Source organism: Lepidothrix coronata, unplaced genomic scaffold, assembly GCF_001604755.1.
Source record: "Lepidothrix coronata isolate B3197 unplaced genomic scaffold, Lepidothrix_coronata-1.0 Scaffold291, whole genome shotgun sequence".
Lineage (NCBI taxonomy): Eukaryota > Metazoa > Chordata > Aves > Passeriformes > Pipridae > Lepidothrix > Lepidothrix coronata.
In genome coordinates this window covers 84424-99372 of record NW_016690471.1, presented here as the reverse complement: position 1 = coordinate 99372, position 14949 = coordinate 84424, and the positions used below count along the sequence as shown (strand labels likewise).

Sequence of the window (14949 nt, the reverse complement as noted above, 5' to 3'; positions counted from 1 at the left end):
TCAGACAGGGAAGGTCTCTCCTCTGTCCCCCCGCTGGAGCCTCCCCGGGAGCGGTGACAGTGTGACAGGGCCATCCCCAGCCACCCTCCTTGGTCAGGGCCACCAGCAAACCCCCTGCATTGTTCCAGGGAGCCCCACAAGGAGCATTCCTGGTGCTGACACAGCAAGGCAGGACGAGGGACGAGCCCTGACATCTCCAGCTTCCATCTCCGTGGGGTCTGGGGTGGCAGGGACAGCGGGCAGAGCCATCCCAGGGAAGCTGGAAGCTCCAGGACAAAGGAGAGGGCACACAGGGAGAGTTTTAGGAGCCAAAGGACGTCAATATGGATTTTTATTTTTTTTGGTCCAAAGGGGAACATTGGATCCCGTTGGGAGCTTCTCTGTGTCACCCGGATGGCTGGGACAGACCTTGGGATCTGAGTCCTGGGGATGTCCCCAATCCAGGGGGATGTTATTCCTTGTCCCAGCAGCTGGACACCCCATCCCAGGCACGGAGCATCTCCCCGGGGCTGCACTGTCACCAATGAACCCACCACGGGGGCGGGACCGGCGGACAGGGACAGACGGACGGACGTGGGCGTTGGGGGGGGACGGAGAGCTGGATGGATGGACGGACGGACAGACAGCAGGGGAGGGTGAATGGAGACAGAGGGAAGGGCGTGAACAACCTGAACAGCCGAGGGGCTGAAGAGCCGCGGCCGGACAGAGCCGAGCGCGCCCCGAGAGCGCTTTGTGGGAGGGCGGCGGGGCCGGGGGGGCTCGGGGGGGCCCTGCTTTGTGTGGCGGCGGAGGAGGTGCGGGCTCGGCCGCTCGCCGTGATGCTCCGGGGGCGGAGAGGAGGAGGAGGAGGAGGAGGAGGGACTTGCAGCCTTTTCTCGCTGCCGCCGAGGCGGCGGCGGCAGAGGGAGGGCAGGGGCAGCCCGGCCGCGCACCGGCTTTTGGGGGGAGGTCGCGGCCCCGCAGCCGCTCTCGGGTGGGGGGTCCCCGCTGCCCCCGCGCACCATGGCCGGGCTCCTGCCGCTGCTGCTGCTCCTGCTGCCGGCGGTGAGTGCGGGAGCGGCGTCCCGGGGGCAGCGCCCACAGTCCCCGCAGGCACCCGCGGGGGTGGGATGGAGGGTCCCGGGATGGAGGATCCCCGAGGCATCAGGCGGGGGTGGGAGGAGGGTCCCGGAGGCACCACTGGGGGTGGGATGGACGGTCCCGGCGGTACCGGGATGGGGGGTCCCCGAGGCATCAGGCGGGGGTGGATTGGAGGGTCCCGGAGGTACCGGGAGCAGCATCTCGCGGACAGCGCGGAGGGTCCCGGAGGCACCAGGCGGGGGTGGGATGAAGGGTCCCGGGGGTCCCACCGGGATGAGAAGCCCCGGGGGTACGGGGCGGGAGGTCCCGGGGGCAGAGGGAAGGCAGCGGCAGTGCCAGGAGGAGTTCTTGGGATGAGGAGGGAGGGGGCGCGGGGAGGTGGCTGGTGATGGGGGTCCCTCTGTCCGCGCTGCACAGGGCTCTGCCAGCCCTTTTACCCGGGGAGAAAAGGAAGGCAGAGCCCTCGGTCAGCGGGGGAGAAGCCACCCACCCCCCCAGTGCCTTCATGTCCCGCCATCCCACGGCCCCCAGATCTGTCCTAGACTTTCCCGGCTCCGAACTCTCCCAGAGCAAAGGATGAGACCCCCTTCCTCCCGCCGGAGCCCTGCGATGGGCACAGCCTCGGCGTGTGCCGCAGGCAGAAAACTTCGGGGCACGGGGGGGGCCTGGAGAGAGGGGAGAGCCCGGAGTGGGGCGGTCGGGTGGGCACGGGGGGCTGGACCCCCCTTCTGGGGCAGGAACAGGGCTTTTATTGGGGGAGGTTTGAGGGGGGTCCCGGGGGGTTCGTTCGGCAGCCGGACACCCCTCGGGCAGGATATTAAAGCCGGAGCTTTGGCGGCTTCACGCGGAGACTGAGGAGGGGAGAGAGCTTGGCCGGAGGGTCTCCTTCCCCCGGGACTCTCGTGGCAGGAAAGACAAGGAGGGATTCTTGTCCAGCCATATGGAGTCAAAGGATTTGCCCCCAGGGAATGACCCGTCTCGCAGCCCCCCCCATCAGCTGCAGCAGGGCCGGGTTTTGTGTCCCCCAAACCTCCCCGGCCACTGCCCTGGCTCAGGGCTGAGCTCAGCCATCGCCCCCGGCGTTACACCTGCTGAGACCCCGCGATCCCTCACCCGGGCACGTCCAGATGTGCTCCCAGGGCTGTGCCCGCGGCGCCGGGACCACCCAAAGCCCGGGCAGCCGCTGTGCGGGGCTCGGTACCTGCAGGGGAGGGGGCAGAGCCCTCCCGGTCCCTCCGAGCCGGACCCGCCGAGCTCACACGTGGCTTCCTCGGCTGCCCAAACCTCGGGGGTTGCTCGGAGCCGGGGTTTGGCCTTTCCCAGACGGGATGCTTCGCCAGGAGCGGCAGAGCCCGTCTGTCAGGCTCGGGGGCAGCTCGGATCCAGGCTCGCCGCCGGGCTCCCCTCCAGCTGGAGCATCCCCTCCCTTCCCGCTCCGGGGCGGTTTGCGGTGCCAGGGCTCCGGGGCTGTGCCCAAATCCCGCTTCGAGCTGCTCCCTCCTCGTCCCTCTCCTCCAGCTGTGCCTGCCAGGACACAACTTCCCCCCCCGACACGGCTCCGAAAGCAATTAAGGGCTCACAGAGGTGTCGCCTGCGCCCTCCGCCCGTGCCCCCTCCCCGGCCCAGCTGTCAAAATGCTTTATGGTGTTAATACCTGCGGCTTTGTCAACAGGAGTTGTGTTAATAACAGACACATTTCGGCGAGCTAACGCGGTCCAGGTGCCCTTTCGGAGCGCGTTAATCTTTGGGGGGTTCAGAAGCGAAAGGGAAAGGCGGGGAGCGAGGGGGGGAGCAGCACCTGGGGCTGGAAGTGGCGTTTCCCGCAGCATTTGGGAGCCTGGATGGGGGGGCAGGGGCAGGGGGGTGGCACTGACCGCTCCTGGGAAGGGCACGTGTGGCCGGGGGGTCTCTGGGGTGTCCGGGTGTCGCCCAGAGGAAGGAGCGTGGCCAGGTCCGTCCCCGCGGGCACAGCTTGCAGCTGCCTGCGGCGTGGGAGAGCTGGATCTGCCGGCCCAGCTGCACTGCCCGCGCCGTCCCGGCACTATTTATAGCCAGGCACGTTCGGCTGCTCCCCCGGCCCCGCCGGGATGCTGGAAAATCATCCCTGAGGAGGTGGGAGCGGGGCAAACCCCCCCCCCCAGGGCGGGGACACCCCCCCGGCAGCGGGATGGGCTCCAGCCAGGTCGGTTCCGAAGCCCCACGAGCCGAATCTGCCCCCCAGGACACGCGTGTGGCCCCCCCGCTGCAAAGCAACCCCCTCCTCACCCCCGGACTGATATCCCAGCGGAAATTTGGGGGTGCTGGGGAGCCCCCCTGCTCAGCACATCCCTCCTGCCTGCCCGGTTGGAGCGGGGCTGGAGCGGGGCTGGAGCGGGGCTGCCGGGCCGGCGGAGCGGCGGCGGGGAGGGGAGCGCGGGCTCTCCGGCGCGGGGTAATTGGAGCAGTTTGTCATTCAGATGCCTATAATTGGCGCTCCATTGTCTCGGCCCGGCCGGATGCTGGCGGCTGATGCGCCGCGGGTTCAGAACGCCGCATTGTGCGGGGAGAGGCGGCCAACGGGCTGACGAGGCATCCAGATGCGCGGGGAGGGGAGCTCCTCCGAGCCTTCAGCCGAGCCGCTTCCCCCCCAGAATCGGCCTTAGCCGGCTGGCAGAGGGATGGGCCAGCCCTGGAACGCACCTGCTGATGAGCACAGGGAGAAAAAGGAGCCCTGGAAGAGCTCAAACCCCGCGAGCGTCTCAGCGGTGGCCGGGCAGAGACGCTTCCTGCCCCCCAAGAGGTGTTTCTGGGGATCGGGTCCCCACTCCCTGGGCTGCAAAGTGCCTCCGCAGGGTGGCTCGTGGCACGTCTGTGGCTTCCATCTGTGCTGGCAGGTTTTATAAGCAGAGACACTTCCATGAGGTGGGAATGTCGCTGCAGCTCCTGGTGCTCCCTTCGAGCCTTCCTTTCCTTCCTGGTTTCTGGTCCCCGCGGGATCTTGGGCTGCAGAGCTGCCACCCAAGCTCTCCAAACCCTCCTCTGTGGCAGGAAGGTCTCCTCCCCTCTCCCTTTTCACGAGATCTCCTCCCCTCTCCCTTTCCCCGGGCTGGAAAGGGCTGAGCCCCTCAGGATGGCAAAGTGTCCTCAGGGGACACGGCTCAGGTGAGAGACAAGAACAAACAGTGCTGTAACCGGGGGGAAAAGCCCCTATCACCCCCCAAAATACCCTCCTGGGGGCTTTCCTGCCTCCTTCCAGCTGCAGAATCCAGCAGGGCCTTTCCTGGTCAGTGGGTTTGGCACAGGGAAGTCGGTTCTCTGCAGACCTGTGTGTGGTGTGGGACGTCACCCAGAGCGGGGCTCTGCCTGGGCGTCACTTCCCCACCTGCCCTGTTATAACAGGAGCCATGACCTGGCTCTGTTCTCTCTCCCAGGATCCCTCCTGGGGCTCCAAGGACAAGTGCTCCACCAAGATGTACACCACGAGTGGGGAGTGCTGCCGAGCCTGCAACCTGGGCGAGGGGGTGGTGCAGCCCTGCGGGGTCAACCAGACTGTGTGTGAGCCCTGCCTGGACAGTGAGTACCCACAGAGCCCCCAGGGGCTGCCACGGGGGCTGGGGAGGGCACTGTGAGTACCCACAGAGCCCCCAGGGGCTGCCACAGGGGCTGGGGGGGGCACCGGGGGGGCAGGAGCATCAGCAGGTACTTGATCCTCCTCAAGTGCACCCTCTTTCCCTCCTGGGAGCCTTCCCAGGCCTCCCAGCTGCTGTGTCAGGAGGGGTTTAGGAAAAGAATTAATTTTAAAAATCCTGTTCTTCCCCCAGAGGGTGGTTGGGCACTGGAACAGCTCCCCAGGCTGTGGTCCCAGGGCTGCCAGAGCTCGAGGAGTGTTTGGACAACTCTCTGAGGGGCAGGGTGGGATTTTGGGATGGTCGTGTGCAGAGTTGGACTCGATGGTCCCTGGGGGTTCCTTCCAGCTCAGGATTCCATGGCCTCTGCACTGGCAGCAGGGTCACAGCCAGCCTTTCCCCAAAGACCTGCCCTGCCAGTCCCACCTCCTGCCAATCCCCCCTCCCTGCCCCGTCAATCCCACCTCTCCCTGTTTTGGAGCCCACTGATCCCAGGCACCTTTGCAGACCCCTCCCAGCCCTGTTTTCCCCTCGATGTCCCCAACTCCCAGCTCATGCCAATATTTACCTCCAGACCCCCCCTCCCCACTGTGTGTGCTGCTCTCAGCTCCAGCCACGGGGGGGGTCTCCTGCAGGATTTTTTTTAAACCTTATAAAGGGCCACAGACTCAAAGCGAGTTTGGGAGGGGAGAAGCAAATCCCAGCAGTCCCCAGGAGAGAGAGGGGGGCACGGGGCTCTCCCAGCCAGCCCCAGGCACGGTGCCTGTGTCAGAGCTCCATAAATGTCAGAGGGAGCCGCGTGCTCGGACCTGGGTGAGTGTTTGCAGATGAACAGGCCCAGCTCAAACAACGCCACAGAGGAGACCTGCCCTCCCCAGTTACTGCTGCAAACCCGACCTGCCCTCCCCAGTTACTGCTGCAAACCCTGGGAAGGCCTGAGGACGAGGGTTCGGGGGAAAAGCTGTGCCAGCCGAGCCCGGATTGCTCCGGGGATGTGACTGGGGAGGGACAAGGGACACGGCAGGGCTGGGGGGAGCTGAGAGGGGGCAAAGGCTGGGAGGGAGAAGCTGGGTAAGGAGAGCAGCAGCAGCAGCACAGGGAAGGGACAGGGACAGGACAGAGACAGGGCAGGGACAGGACAGGGACAGGGCAGGGACAGGGACAAGGCAGGGACAGGTCAGGGCTAAAAATACCTCAGCTCTCCTGCAAAATCGATTCACGGCACTCACCCTCCCTGAGACTGACTGGGGGGGCTGGATCCCCCCTGGATGCAGGGCTGGATCCCCCCTGGATGCAGGGCTGGATCCCACAAAGGGCTGGATCCCACTCGGCTGCAGTTTCAGGGCTGCTGGGCAGGATAACCCTGGGAATTCAGGCCCATCCTGCTGTGGGGTGCCAGGGCACCCACCGTGCCATCCCTCCCCCCCAGCCCTTCCTGCAGGAATCCTGGATGTCAGGGAACCCTGGATGTCAGGCCCCAGCTGCAGGGCTGCCAGCCCAGAGGGGGGCTTTGCACTCCTGGGGATGCTCAGATGGGTCCTTTTCCCATCCTTTTCCCACTACCTGCACTTCCAGGCTTGTCTCCCTGATTTCTTTCTGGGTGCTTATGGGATAAAGGGAATTTCCACCCTTCCTGGAGGACGTGGAGGTTATGGAGAGACAAACCCTTCCCCCAGGGAAGCTGCCCGGGGTGTCAGACTCGGGCTCCAGGGGATGTAAACCCAGAGGGTGACTTGGCATTCCTGGCTCCCTGTCCCTCTCTCCAGACCTCAGGATCCCCCATTCCCCTTCCCTCTGCATCCCGGATCCCGCTGCCGAGGGCCGGGCAGGTGGAGGCAGCCCCGGTGCTGGCACAGCATCCAACCTGAGCTGGAGGAATGTGGGCACGGCCCAGGGCCGTGGGATCCCCACCTCCACCCCAGGCTGCCTCCCTTGGATGCATTCCCGACTCACCAGCCGGGTTGTTTGGGATAAATTCACTCCAACCAAAGCATCGGCCCCGCCAGAGCCTGCAGGGGCTGGAGGGGAGAGACAATCCCTGGGTCAGCCCCCGTGGCCACTGGCTTGTTTTATCCTGATTTTCTGCCCCCCAGCCCCTCCATTGTTTTATCCTGATTTTCTGCCCCCCAGCCTCTCCAGCCCCGCCGTTGCTGCCTCATGATTTATTTATCCCTCCCCGGTGGGGGGGGCCCAGTTTGAATCTCGGCTGTAATTGCTCAGCTCAGATACCTTCCCTGCCACTGCAAATGTGCCCACTCAGCCGAAAGCCTTTCCTGGCCACTTCCCCGCTCTAATGGTGCCCATCAATAATTCAGGATAATGCGAGGGATGAGCCCCAGGTTAATGGGAGCCGCGTGTGCCGCCGGCGCTGCTCCGGCTCCGCTCGCCCGGGTGGGCACAGGGGCACGGGGGCACGGGGGCTGCTCACACCCCCCCCTGGGGCGGGAACAGGGCCAACAGCACCAAAAACAAGTTTCCCGGTGAATCTGTGGCTTCCCCATCCCTGGAAGTGTCCAAATCCAGGCTTGGAGCAACCTCATCCAGTGGAAGGTGTCCCTGCCCGTGGCAGGGGGTGGGATGAGCTGGGGTTTAAGGTCCTTTCCAACCCAACCCGTTCCATGTTTCTGTGATTCTGTGCTCCCTGTTGCCCTGCAATTCCAGGGAATTACAATCCCTGCAGTTCCAGGGGTGGCCTCGGGAGAGGAGCAGGACACCCCAACACAGGCACTGGATGTTGGGAGCGAGAATGTTGTGGCTGTGACGGGGTTTGTGCAGCTGAGTCACGCCAGGGAAACAGCAGCTGCCGGGGCTGGGATGGCACTTCCATCCCTCTGATCCCGCCCAGCACCAGGGATCAGGGACCTTCAGTCCCATTTCTATCTCAAAACAGCCCGGGCCAGCTCTGCCCCGAGCTTGTCCATGGCTCTGAGAGTGGGAATTGCCATATCTGTGATCATCCCTGGCAGATGAGCAGGTCATTAAGGATCCAGGCAGTGGCTGGATCGTTTTCCCAGGAGCAGGGAAGCAGAGGGATTGAGGCTGAGCTCCCCTGCACCTTCTCCATCCCGGAGGCTGGACTTTCCCCTTGGCATTGTGGCTGAGGGAAGATGGGGATCGATGGGAGCAGCCAGGGCAGGGACAGCAGCTGTGCCCTCCAGGACGGAGCTGACCCGGCTTCCTGGGCTAAAAATATCCTCCAACACCTTTGGGAACAGGCAGAGGGAGGGAGGGGATTGATTTCCCCGGCAGTCAGTCCTACAGGATGAAACCGGAGAGCGAGAAGCCCCGGGGTCAGGGAGAGTCAGCAATTAGTGTTGTCACCTCCTGTCACATCACACCCCCGGCCCGGGGACACGTGGCCAGGGGGGGAACAACGGGGGTGTGATGTCCCAAGGGACCCCCGGGCAGGATGTGGAGGAGAAGGTGATGGGATGCTGAGGAGCAGCTGTGGCTCTGGGATGGCTCTGGGATGGCTCTGGGATGGCTCTGGGATGCCGTGGGGACCATCAGGAGGTCAGATATAGGGATGGCTGTGGGGACTAGCAGGAGGTCAGATATAGGGATGGCTGTGGGATGGCTGTGGGATGCTTTGGGATGGCTCTGGGATGGCTCTGGGATGCCGTGGGGACCATCAGGAGGTCAGATATAGGGATGGCTGTGGGGACTAGCAGGAGGTCAGATATAGGGGTGGCTGTGGGATGCTTTGGGATGGCTGTGGGATGGCTGTGGGAGGCCCACAGGGACCATCAGGAGGTCAGATATAGGGATGGCTGTGGGGACTAGCAGGAGGTCAGATATAGGGGTGGCTGAGGGATGCTTTGGGGGAACATCCTGGATCCCCCCAGAGCTGGGAATTGCTGCGGGAATGGTTAATGGGAATGGGCAGCAGAGCCTGGGGGACGCTTGGAGGTGCTGGGGGAGCTGCAGAGGGGGACACGAGAGGGAACAGGGGGAGAGGGGCGGTGGGGATACGATCCCAGCCACGGTGGGTGCCGGGGCAGAGCCGGCTCCGGGAGCGAGGTGCCCGCGCTGTGCCCGCCCTGCCCAGCCCCGTCCCCCGCAGGCGTCACCTTCTCGGACACGGTGAGCGCCACGGAGCCGTGCAAGCCCTGCACGCAGTGCCTGGGGCTGCAGAGCATGTCCGCGCCCTGCGTCGAGTCGGACGACGCCGTTTGCCGCTGCGCCTACGGATACTTCCAGGACGAGGCCAGCGGGGCCTGCCGGGAGTGCCGCGTCTGCGAGGTGGGCTTCGGGCTCATGTTCCCCTGCAAGGACTCGCAGGACACCGTGTGCGAGGAGTGCCCCGAGGGCACCTTCTCCAGCGAGGCCAACTTCGTGGACCCCTGCCTGCCCTGCACGACCTGCGAGGACAACGAGGTGCTGGTGAAGGAGTGCACGGCCGTGTCGGACGCCGAGTGCAGGGGTGAGGAGCCTGTTCCGGGGAAGCAGGAGGGATGGGGGGGTCACCGGGCTCATTGTAGCGCTCCCTGCCTCAGTTTCCCTTCGGGAGGTGGGGTGTGTCCATGGCTCAGACAGGGGGACCCCGGTGTCCAGCTGAGAGCTCCATCCCTCGGGAATTGCGGCTCCCAACCCTCTCCATGAGCCCTCCTGTCCCTCCCAGAACCCTCCCCAGGGTCTGTCCGGCCCTTCCTGGGGCTGAGCTCCCGGCAGGACGTTGCTGTGTGGATCCAGGGGGGCTTTTGGTGTCCAGGAACAGCGAGAGTTTCCCCAGCCTCAGGTGCTGTGCCCGCTGCTGCCCGAGCCTCCAGCAGGGAGGGACCTTGGCACTGGTGGGCTTCCCATGGGAATTCACTGCCCTGGAAAGCCAAGGAACATCCAGCCCCACAGCCCAGGAGGGTTCGGTGCCAAGGAGAAAGAGAGGGCACCATCCAGCAGCAGCCCCCGCCGTGCCAGCCCCGAGCAGCACAGGGAGCCCCAGGGCTGCTCCAGCCGGGAATGCCAGTGGAATGCCAGCGGAATGCCAGCGGCTCCTGGGCAGCAGCCGCCAATCCCCTGCCTCGAGCCCTGCCAGGGAGAAAAGGGCTTTGTCCCGGGCACTGCTGGGTCACAGCACGAGGGCGGCCGGGGCTGCTCCCCGGGAGGGGTCGAGTAAATGGAGCCACAAGTCAAGGAGCACAGGGGCAGCTTTGTTACCCTGGCACAGCCCCCCAGCACAGGGGGTGGGATGGGATGGGATGCCAGAGGCCACAGGGGCAGGATCCCAGCGCCTGCTGGGGCACCAGGGCAGTCCTCACTGGGACAGGGGCCATGGTGGAGGGCAGGATGCCAGCTCCCTGTGACAGCCTCTCCATCCTGCTGGGCTGGCAGAGGTGGCAGGGGGGTCACAGGGCCGAATGCCGTGTGCCCACCGTGATTCCAGCTGCATCCTCACTCGAGGACGGAGTGAGATACCAGCTCCACCCTCACCAGATGTGGCAGGAGGGCTGGCAGGACCAAATTCCGGCTCCCCACCATGATTCCAGCCACATCCAGCTCCCTCAGTGCCAGGCTGGCTCAGCCCCACAGGACCCGCTGCCTGTGGGCACAGGATGAGCCCCCATTGATGAACAGGGGTTTGGGATGAACAGGGGTTTGGGATGAACAGGGGTTTGGGATGAACAGGGGTTTGGGATGGAGCTGGGATGAACAGGGGTTTGGGATGGACAGGGGTTTGGGATGGAGCTGACACCCCGGGCAGGGCTGGGTTGGGGCAGCCACAGGTGAGGGTGTTTCCCTGGGACAAGCCAGGACGGATCCCTCTCCCTGTGGGACACACCTGGGTGTGGCAGGAACGGGGTCACTCCCTGGCAGGGTGTGGGTGCAGGCAGGGGCCAGGAAAGGGGCAGAGCCCGGTTTTGGGAGGGGATGGACCCGGCTCTCTGGACCTTACGCCGGTCCTGGTGCAGATGTGCAAGGATGGGAGGCAGCTGGGCCTGCTTCCCTGGATTTTGGGAGCAGCAGTGGGAGCCCTGGGGCTCCACGGGGGGAAGAGCTGCAGGACTTGAGCAAACCCCGTGCTGGGAAAGGGCTTGCACAGCCATGGCCACTCCAGCCATCAGGGCGGGCACCAGCCAGGCACCCTCGGGGCAGGGGACAGCTCTGGCCTGTCCTGGGGATGGGGATGGGGGGAATTGTCACCTCCACCAGCCTCTGGAAGGGGACCCTGCTCATATTGTCCCTGTCCTCATCTCCCGTCCCCTCCCAGGTCTCCACCCTCGCTGGACAACCCCCTCCCCGCCCCTGGTGGGCTTTGAGAGCCCCGAGCCCAGCACCAGGGAGCCCCTGAGCCCCGAGGGGCTGCCCAGCACCCCGGCAGACACGGGCACCACCGTGGTGGGCAGCTCCCAGCCCGTCGTGAGCCGCGGCACCGCCGACAACCTCATCCCCGTCTACTGCTCCATCCTGGCCGCCGTGGTGGTGGGGCTGGTGGCCTACATCGCCTTCAAGAGGTACAGCAGGGCTTGGGGGGGGAAACGGGCACTGTGTCCCCCCCGTGGGATGTCCTGTGGCCGCAGCTGCCACCGACAGGGAGGGAGGGAGGGAGGGCACCGGGCTGGGGGGTAGAGGTGGAGTCGCAAAAATCCAGGAGGAAACAGCAGCTGAGGGAGGAGAGAGGCTGATGGCAGCAGGGTGGGGGTGGAGGAGCCCTCCCTGCCCCTCTCCCTGCTCCTGCTCGCCCTGGCACGTGTCAGGGCCCATCTCACTCAGCAGCTCAGCCCTGGGGCAGGGCAAGCCGGGGCTGGCTCGGTGGCTCCGTGGGCATCCCGGGCTGGGGGCACCCCAGGGTGGGTTTTCTCAGTGGATCCCCGTGGAAAGGACCAGATCCTGCCAAGGGACTTTCCCCCGGGGAAGTGGAGTTGTCGTCCCTGGAAGTGTCCAAAAAACAGCAGAGGTGGCACCGAGGGACGAGGTTGGGTCTGTTCTGAGGCTGCACTCGGTGGTTTGGAGCCCTTTCCCGCCCTATCAGTCGCTGTGCTCTGTGGAATTTTAGATGAAACATGAATCATGAGGCTCCCCAAAAGCTCAGTGTCCACTCAGCACCCGTAAATCCTGATTTAACTGAGCCAGAGGCTGCAGGGGAAACGCTGCTCCCGGGGAAGGGGGACGATCCCAGGGGATGTCACCTCCCTGCCCCTGTCCCCCCCCAGGTGGAACAACTGCAAACAGAACAAGCAGGGGGCCAACAACCGGCCCGTGAACCAAACCCCCTCCCCGGAGGGGGAGAAGCTGCACAGCGACAGCGGCATCTCCGTGGACAGCCAGAGCCTGCACGACCAGCAGCCCCCCGGCCAGGGCACCCAGGGGCCAGGTAGGGCTGGGGCTGGGAATTAATGGTGATTTAAACCCACCAGTCATTGCACTGCCTGCCAGAGACAAAGAGAGGGGAGGGAAAGGAAGAATGAAATGATGTGAGGAGAGGATAGGGGAGAAAATCCCCTCTGTGGCATTCAGAAATTAGACGGGAAGTTTTCCTTTGTTATCACTATTCTTTGACCTTAAAAGAACTTGGAAAGTTTTCCTTTATTATCAATATTCTTTAGCCTTAAAAGGACTTGTTGTGCAGGGCAGGGGCATCGGCCCAGTCAGTCAGATGAAAATCAGTCAAGTGCAGTCAGTCTTGGAAAGTTCTCCTTTATTACCAATATTCTTTACCCTTAGAAGGCGGCGGAAAGTTTCCCTTTAGTATCAATGTTCTTTACCTTTAAAAGAACGTGGGAAGTTTTCCTTTGTTCTAAGTGTTCCCTGCCCTCAGAAGAGCTGGAGCTGCAGGGCAGGGGCACCCCAGGGTGGGCAGGGGCCCCCCGGGGTGGGTTTAACGCCTCTCCCCCTCCCCAGCGCCCAAGGCAGACGGGACCCTGTACGCCAGCCTTCCCCCCGGCAAGCAGGAGGAGGTGGAGAAGCTGCTGGGCAGCTCTGCCGAGGAGCCCTGGAGGCAGCTGGCGGGGGAGTTGGGCTACAAGGACGAGCTCATCGACTCCTTCACCCGCGAGGACTCGCCCGCCCGGGCCCTGCTGGCCCACTGGTCCTCCAAGGAATCGGCCACCCTGGAGGCCCTGCTGGCCGCCCTGCGCAAGATCCAGCGCGGGGACATCGCCGACAGCCTGGCCAGCGAGTCCACGGCCACCTCGCCCGTCTGAAGGGTGGCCCGGGGCGGCCCCGCGGGGAGCCCTCCCCCCCCCGGGCCCCTCGAGCCCTCCCCGGCCCTGGGGGGGAGGGCAGGGGGGCAGCGGGGCCTCCCCGGGACCCCCCGGTTGGCAGCACTGAGGGCACTGAGGGCACTGAGGGCACTTGGAGCTCTGAGCTCCCGTGCTCGGTACCGGCCCCTCCCGCCGCTGCCGCCCCCCGGCAGCCCCTGAGGGGGGTTTTTTTGGGGGGCTCAGCCCCTCTCCACGCCCAAATCCCGTCTGCAGCCCCCTGAGGCTGGATGGAGGCTGGGTGGACGGACAGATGGACACAGGAGGGAGCAGCAGGCTCCCAGCCCTCTCCTCTCTGCCCCCTTCCAGCCCTTTCTCCTTGGGGCTCCCAGTTCTTGGGGCTCCAAGTTCTCCTCGGGGCTCCAAGTTCTCCTCTTCCTCCTTGGCCCAGCCTCTCTTTCCCGCTCCCCTAAAATCCAGCTGCCTCCCCCCCCAAACCGCGGGCGAAGGGCAGGGATGGAGGGAACTGGGGCTGCTGTAGCAGGATTTGGGGGCTGGTCCTACGAGGGGGGACCAGCAGCCCGGGCTACACTGTGAAATTTGGGGGTGCAGCCCCCCCAGGCTCCAGGGGTGTTTGGTCCCGGTGAGGAGCACCCGGAGCAGGTTTTGGGGGGAGCCCCAGGGGGGCTGCAGGGGACGCTGGAGCTCCCATGGACACGCTCCAGGGGCGACACTGAAGGTCTAAAGGGCTGGAAAAAGTGCCTGCCTGCTGCAGGGCCTTGATAAAAGGGCTGTGCTCATCCTTCCCCCCATCCCAGTGTCCCTGGTAAAGCCACCCCGGCACCATTGCACTGTCCCTCCTGTCCCTCCCGGCCCAGGGACCCACTTGTAAGGGCTCCTCCTCCTCCAGCACTGTGCAGGGGGCTCAGAATCGCCCCTGGGGGTCCTTCAGCAGGCGCTGCCCACCCTCGTGCACCCCTGGGTGACCCCAGCCCCTCCCTGTGCCCCGGGGAGGGGACAGCGCTCACCTCCCTCACCTCCCTCACCTCTCCGGAGCTGGGAGGGTGGTTTTTTTGGCATATCAGCTCCCAGCCCACTCCTGGGTGATGCTGGAGAACCTCTTCCCCCCGGAGCTGCCCCCGAGGTCCCGGGAGATGATCCCAACACGGCCGTGACCTCCTGCCTGCCCGGAGCACCAGGAGGTTTCCACGGAGGAAGGACTGCCAGGGGAGCTGCCCCTCCTTCGCCTCTGGATTCATCCAGAGACTCTTTCCTGAAGGCAGAAGGTGATTTTCCTCCTCTCCTCAAGGAGATAAGCGAGACTTGTAAATACTGTGGTGTTGTTTTCCTCCCTGCTCGATGTTCCCACGTGTGACACGGGGTGACGATCCCACCCAGCCCTTCCCTCTTCCTCACAGCCCGTCTGCCTCCAAGGGGAGCATTCCCAGCCCAAGCCTTCGGTCCCACCTCATTTCTGGCCTTAAAGACTCAACGGGGATCAGCAAAACACCCCAAAAGTCACTGCAGCAGGTCCGTGACAAACTTGGGAACGTGGAAGGATTTGGCCACTCCCAGCGGAGCCACCGGGAAGGGAGGGAGAGCTCGGTGTCTTCTGAAGGATTGGGGCCTGCATGGAGGGGACTCAAGCCCCCAGGTCCTTCAAAAAGCTTTGTGGGAGCTCTTCAGAGGCTGGATCCGGGTCTGCAGGATGGGACATTCCAGGACATTCCACACTTCCTGCCCTGGGGCAGCAGAGGAGCGAAGATCCCTCCGGAGGAACAGCCCCTGCGGCCGAACCCTCGGTTGGAAGCGGCCCTGGCAGGGCTGTGAGACTCCCACCCCAGTCCCAAACCTCCCCCACCGCTGAAATCCAAGGAAACCGCCCCAGATTTGCAGCCCTGCTCATGGGGGGCGACTCTGGTTTGCAGACCCCCAGCTGGGGCTCCGGCTGCTTCCAGCCCCATCCAGCCCCATCCAGCCCCAGGGATGCTCGGGGAGGAATTTTTATCGTCAGGTTGTTTCCACTGGTCCCTTTTTGGGCAAAGTGACTCGAACACAAACTGAGGGTGACTGGGATAAAGCGCCCACATCAACACAGAACAGCAGGGCAGACTGCCTGTTTCATCCCG

General features: G+C 64.6%; 1 protein-coding gene across 1 annotated transcript; it reads left to right on the top strand.

Moving 5' to 3' along the window:
- Positions 1 to 954: 954 nt before the first annotated feature.
- Positions 955 to 12823, top strand: NGFR (nerve growth factor receptor). Its single transcript, XM_017837097.1, has 6 exons — positions 955 to 1044; positions 4491 to 4632; positions 8749 to 9108; positions 10891 to 11134; positions 11834 to 11994; positions 12522 to 12823. The coding sequence occupies exons 1-6, from the start codon at positions 1003 to 1005 to the stop codon at positions 12821 to 12823; spliced, it is 1251 nt and encodes a 416-aa protein (XP_017692586.1). The 5' UTR covers positions 955 to 1002.
- The last annotated feature ends 2126 nt before the right edge of the window (positions 12824 to 14949 follow it).

Bases quoted from the DNA above. Each gene is read 5' to 3' on its own strand.
- NGFR (XM_017837097.1), top strand. From the start codon at position 1,003: ATGGCCGGGCTCCTGCCGCTGCTGCTGCTCCTGCTGCCGGCG. The intron at 4,633-8,748 runs GTGAGTACCCAC...CGTCCCCCGCAG, and splicing joins GTGTGAGCCCTGCCTGGACA to GCGTCACCTTCTCGGACACG. The intron at 11,135-11,833 runs GTACAGCAGGGC...GTCCCCCCCCAG, and splicing joins GCCTACATCGCCTTCAAGAG to GTGGAACAACTGCAAACAGA.